General features: G+C 39.5%; 2 protein-coding genes across 2 annotated transcripts; both read right to left on the bottom strand.

Moving 5' to 3' along the window:
- Window positions 1–201: 201 nt before the first annotated feature.
- On the bottom strand, window positions 202–2,890 carry LOC107909026 (uncharacterized). The gene is made up of 3 exons (XM_016836389.2): window positions 2,060–2,890; window positions 714–1,248; window positions 202–625 (listed from the first exon to the last, which is right to left on the bottom strand). The coding sequence occupies exons 1-3, from the start codon at window positions 2,483–2,485 to the stop codon at window positions 312–314; spliced, it is 1,275 nt and encodes a 424-aa protein (XP_016691878.1). The 5' UTR covers window positions 2,486–2,890; the 3' UTR covers window positions 202–311.
- Window positions 2,599–5,849, bottom strand: LOC107909023 (putative pentatricopeptide repeat-containing protein At5g08310, mitochondrial). Its single transcript, XM_016836388.2, has 2 exons — window positions 3,106–5,849; window positions 2,599–2,741 (listed from the first exon to the last, which is right to left on the bottom strand). The coding sequence occupies exons 1-2, from the start codon at window positions 5,647–5,649 to the stop codon at window positions 2,724–2,726; spliced, it is 2,562 nt and encodes an 853-aa protein (XP_016691877.2). The 5' UTR covers window positions 5,650–5,849; the 3' UTR covers window positions 2,599–2,723.
- Window positions 5,850–6,055: the final 206 nt, after the last annotated feature.

Consider the following 6,055-nt stretch of genomic DNA (forward strand, 5'->3'; position numbering starts at 1 on the left):
ATGTAATCAAGTTAACATTTATACTTTATTTCCATGTATCTAGAGAGTTTTTGGAGAGTCATATGATTTTTTTACTATAATTTGATACAAATATATAAAAAAAGAAGGAAAAATCAGTTTAGGTTTTGTGCCCGATCTCCAATAATCTTGACTACATATCTCGAGCCTTTCCATTAACAAAGAGACAAAAAAAAAAGGAAAAAAGGAAATCCCTGGCGGGATAGCATGAGATAGCTTGGTATTATTGAACTATTAAGTTAAATGAACAAGGAAAGCTACTAGGAAACAATAAAGTTGACAGTGCAGTTATATTAATGGTGAACCATTTCTCGAGTAGATTGGCACCACCGATCGTACGCTAATCCGAGATTAGGCCAATCGGAGACAGATACGGCATAGTTTTCAAGCCAAGTGGTGAGGATAAGTTCTTGCTCCATTGCTGGGAAATTGGATATTACTTCGTCCATTGCTCTCTCTATCTCTGCCTTTTGAAAACTCGTTAGGATAGGATATGCATGGCCATTGCTAGCATGGCAAAACAATGGAGTCCATAGCACCAGCAAACGGAACTTCACTTGCCTCGCAATTTCCAGGTCTTTTCGAGTCAGCTCCCTAAATAGAAAGGCTGAAGGAACATAAAAACTTTGGGTCAATAGATTTAAGTAATGTGGTTTTGGACTTACAGAGGATAATGAATGAAATGAATCAATGACCTGAGATTTTAACAACGGAGCCTTGAACTCTGGGACTAGCATTGAGAGATAGAGAAGCCAAACCAGAAGCCAAACTCCATTGAACTAAAGCTTCGTTAACACCCCCATAACACCTAAGCTTGTTGGTTACCCAAAGCAACTCTTGTGCCAACTTCTCAGCCATCATGTCCGGCTCTACATTGCAATCCCTCCTCTGGAAACGCGTTGTGGCGGTGTCGAACCAGGAAAATGCGGCATTCAAGCACATGGTGATGGCCTTCATGTATGATGCTATGCAGGAGCCGAAAGGGATTGCCTTGATAGCTCGCAAGTGCCATGAGTCACCATAGTCTCCCGATGGCGAGGTTTGGACTTGGAGGCATCGGTATAACAGGGCGGAAGTACGTGTAAAAGACGAAGCGAGAGCCAAACGGTTAACATGGAGAAGCGCTGAGTGACCGTGCCTTGCATTATCTTCCATGATCTGGTCAGCCATCGCCATTGTGTATTGGTATTTTCTTGATGAAGCTGGTATCTCATTCAACAAGGCCAAAACCTGCATTAACACACATAGTTTTACTAATTAAATGAAAAAAAAAAGTTTCCCATTATTGGCTCAAATGAAAATTTGAAGCTTTTTTTTCAACTCCAAGTTCGAGTAAAAGTTAATTAGTGAGCTTGAGTAATTTAAGTTTTATCCTAAATTAAATTCTAATAAGATTTCTCTACCTTAAATGCTCCTTACTAGAACCAATTACCTGTGTTCCAGATGTGCATTGGTGCACGTAAAATTACGCATGCCAAGATCAAATGTTACTCAGTGGCAATAAGAAGGAAAAATACGTGGCATCGTCTCGAGTGTTGGACTGGGACGTTTCTGTATTTAGCTTCACTTTCACATTTTTTCTGTGTTCCAGTCTCATATATACGTACATATATATATACACCAAAGCCTTTCACTCATCTTACTGTCGTGTTGTAATATTGTCACCATCTTCTTTTGCTCCTTTCTTACTATCCCAGATTAAGTGACATTCGTTGAATGCTTGAAATGGTGAAATGTGTGTTCGTCAGGTGCCATTGGCATCATTTGGGAAAGGCCAAACACACCCTTACTTTAATTTGTATTAATTATGATAATTATCGGGTTTAAAACTTGATTATTTGATAATAAGGGGAAAAACCATTCAGGGAAATCACTTTTGTACTGATAAAAAAGGAACAGGACAGTACTAAAAAAGCACTCAAAAGATCTTTCAATCAGTCAACTTGAGCTTAATGCTTAAAATGGCGAAGGTACCAGATGAGTAAAGATTTCTTTGAAATATTTCAGGTTATGGATGGTGGGTGTGGAGTTGTAAACTTACATGAGTTAGTGCTTTGACTAGGGCTTTAACAGCTAGTCCATCAACATCGACCCTGTTGCGAAGGATCAAATCCAATGATGAACCAGAAGATGGCAATGCTTCTCCTGTTGCTGATGATGAATATGGTGATAGCTGGAATCGCCTGACGGTTGACGAGCCACCGAGGTGATAGTCCGGAGGGGAAATCATAGAGCAGGAGAAGAGGTCCATAAAAAACCTAAGAACCCACAACATCAGCCAACTTATTAGCATAACCATGAACCTCAAGTGATCTGTTAGCTTCCACTTCTCTGTGTTCTCAGCTTTTGAGCTTGAAGTTGAGACAAGCATCTTTCCTGCCATGTTAACTATGGACATGAAGATGGAATTCAACAGGCTTGAAGGCTTCGCTGTGCAGCCATATGATCTATCTAAATCCGTTGCCATGGCTCAGAAAACAAGATCTACCTAGCTTAAATGGGGAAGGGGCACTAAAAAAAGAGGGTACTGGTACCAAAATTTTGACGATAAAGGGTTATTAATAGGGGGTTAAAGTTTCTGCGTTGTGGGAATGTGTGCAAACTGCCATTTTGACAGTTATGTTTCCTTCCTGCCCTTTGGTTCTTGGAGTTTGGACTTCCCTACCCTTTTTGCATATTGAACAAAGGGCACTTAATCATTGTCATTACAGGGCCTCAAATACCTGCAAATTCACATGTAAACTCATGGATGACATAGGGCCTAACTTCCAATTTTTAGTTAAGGGAATGCATCCAAATAAAAAAAAAGAAAGCATTATTTAGCCGCTATCATCCTGGGCGTTTCACCTAAGATATCCTTGCCTGCTTAATCAAATAACAAGTATGGGCGTAGGTCAATATGCTACGTTCACCTTTTACATTAACTACAAAACATTGTCAGTCGAATGCCGTCAAGCAGTATTAGGATTCAAGATTAAAGTTCCAATTAGCAATGGCGTAGGGTTTAGGGTTGCTGGATCTGAAAACATAACACCAGATATAGATGATGCGAGACAGAAAAGGATCATATAGAGGGCTTATGTCTACCTTCAGCTCCTTCCAAGAGACTAACATCTGGGATCTTGCCTCGGCTATAAAGTGTTTTATGCTAAAAGATGTTCTGGCATCTTCTAACAATTTACAAATTGCACCTCTTATGATAGGGAAGTTCTTATCTAGTGGATCTGGTAAATTTCCTACATCGACCATCTCTTTTAACATATCGAGAACACAAGTTAAGTTTGTGTCTGATAGAAAAGCACTTATTAGTGCTATATAGATATAGCTGTCAGGTCTCATTTCCTTTTCTTTCATCTCATTGAAATGCACTAAAGCAGCAGAGGATCTACCACACTTGCAAAGTCCATTGACGAGAGTCTGGTAAGCAATTCTGTTGGGAATGCATCCTTTTCTACCCATTTCATCCCATAGCTTTAGAGCATCATCAGGTCTTCCAAACTTGCACAATCCATCAACTAAAGTTGCATAAGTAATCACATTTGCCTCTCTCTCTTTCCCGAACATCTTGGAAAGGCAAAGCATAGCTCGGTCAATCTCACCATTTTTGCACCATCCATCTATCAAATAATTATATGTAACCTCAGAGGGAACAAGCCCCTTCAACATCATATCATTCAAAAGACCCTCAGCTTCTGCAACTCTTTTGGCCTTACAAAGCGCTTTTATAAGTATGTTATAAGAAATTACATCAGGACAATACCCACGAGCACAGATTTCTTGGAATAGCTCCAAACCCTTATCAACTGATTTAATTTTGATCAAACCATTTATAGCAGCAGAATAGGTAATTATATCGGGAAGAAAACCTTCTTGTGCCATATCAGTGAGAAATTTGCAAGCTTCCACTGCCTTCTCATGTTTACACAAGTTCTTCACAAGCAAGGTAGAATACTTTATCCATGGTTCATGGCCATAAAAGCGCATCTTTCTCACCAGTTCAACTGCTCCTTCAACATCTTCTAGCCGACAAAGACACCCGAAGATGCAGTTGTGAGTAAAATGGGTTGGTTCAAGTCCCATTTCCTTCATCTGTCTCAAAAGTTCATAACTTTCTTCCAGTCTATTTAACTTGCACAGTGCATCAATCAAATCGTTATAATGCAATAAAGTTGGATTACAACCAAATTGAACCATTTCTCGGAAGAGAGAGAGAGCCATATCCACCTTACCAGCACCAAGCAAGCCATTGATAACACTAGTAAATGAGTTAGTATTAAGGGTAACTACTTCCTTTTCATTCAAAAAGTACTTCACAAGGACACTACCACCATTTCTGTTGTTCCCCATTACCGATTGGATAAGATTACAAGCTGTATCTATTGAGCCATTGCGAACAAGACCTTCCAGAACAGAATTGAAAAGCAGGTTCTTAGGTTGTGAACCGACATATTCCCAGCATTGTTGAAGCAACCGGTCCATTTCTTCTTCTTCTTCAGAAAAAGAAGATATCAGCTTTGTCAGTATCCCAAAATCAGGATCAATTCCCAACTCTTTCATTTCTGAATATAAAGACAATGCTTTCTCTCGCTCATTATTCTTACAAAGCCCTCCAATCATCACATCAAAAAGTGAAACACTACGACAAAATCCCAATTTTCGGATTTTATCGAACAAGCAAAGAGCTTTATCCATTCTAGATTGCCTCACAAATCCATGAATCAGAACATAAAATGTCTTCTCATTCAACCTCATACCACGCTCTTCCATACGATCTATCAGTTCAATTGCCTTATCGACTTCACCCCACTTACTAAGGGCAACAACCAAGATGGACAAAACATGTTCATCCACCCATCCCCTTTCAAGCATCTCATTGAACACCCTCAAAGCCTTGTCAAACTGCCCGGCAATGCAATAAACCTGCAAAACTGGGGTCAGGGTGTACTTATCAAATTCCAACCCCAAATTTCTCATCTCTTTCAATCTGGTTTCAACCAAATCAATCAAATTAGACTTAGACAAAGCTTCCAACAAACAATTATAGCTATAACTATTCGGTACGCAAAGACCTATCCTTTTAACCTGATCAAACAAGTTATTAGCTTCATCCACCAACCCAACACTCCCCAAACACCTAATAAAAAACCCCAATGCCCCAGGATTCATAGAACAATTGGAATCGACGACATCCAAAGCCAAAGCCTTCAGTTGGGCATTCTGTCGAGCACGTGATAGAATAGAAGCCATGGCATTGTAAGTATAAATGTTATGCTTATAACCAGGTAGACTTGAAACCCATGTGAAAAACTGCTGAGCTAGTCTCCAGTTTTTGAGGTTGTTTAGAACGGATTCGACGATTTTGTGGGTGAGGAGAGGTACGAGGTTGTTCAGCTCTGGATTATTTGGTGAAAAAGGGTGTTTGATTAAGATTGAAATGAAGGCATTTGAGATGTTGATCTGATCGGACGAGAGGAAATTGTCGTTTCGGTGCTTTGCACAAATGGGTCTTCGCTGATTTGAGGGGAAAAACAGGGGGCTTTTGCAGGAATGCAGTAACGAAGAATTTGGTGGGATTAGTTTGGTTGATTTGAAGAGAATTTGATTGGATTTTATGATTCTTGACAAAGCCATGACGCTAAGAAGTAGATAACAGGAGAAACTTTAGTCCAGTATCATAAAAAGTCCGGAGGTGGCCAAAATGGCCGCGTCTCGCGCTGCTTTTTCAAGTTTCGCTGCAACCGTCGCCGACAGAAAGAACCAGTAACTGCTACTATAAGTGGAGGCCCTCATTTACCGGGACGGGCTGGGACGAGGTCCGGTTTGAAAAAAATTCAGACCCGAGTCTGAGTCCGGCTTCATTCAGTTTGCCAAATAATTCGTTAAAAATAATAATTTTTTATCTTAATTTAATGATAAAGGCACGTTCTAAAATAGTTAGATATAAAATAGAGAATAATTAGTATAAATTTAAACATACAATTAAAATGATGAGCAAATTTTTTTTGTAAAAAACAAAACCCTTCAAAAAGAATAAAAT

The sequence above is a fragment of the Gossypium hirsutum genome, chromosome D02, assembly GCF_007990345.1.
Source record: "Gossypium hirsutum isolate 1008001.06 chromosome D02, Gossypium_hirsutum_v2.1, whole genome shotgun sequence".
Taxonomy (NCBI): Eukaryota; Viridiplantae; Streptophyta; class Magnoliopsida; order Malvales; family Malvaceae; genus Gossypium; species Gossypium hirsutum.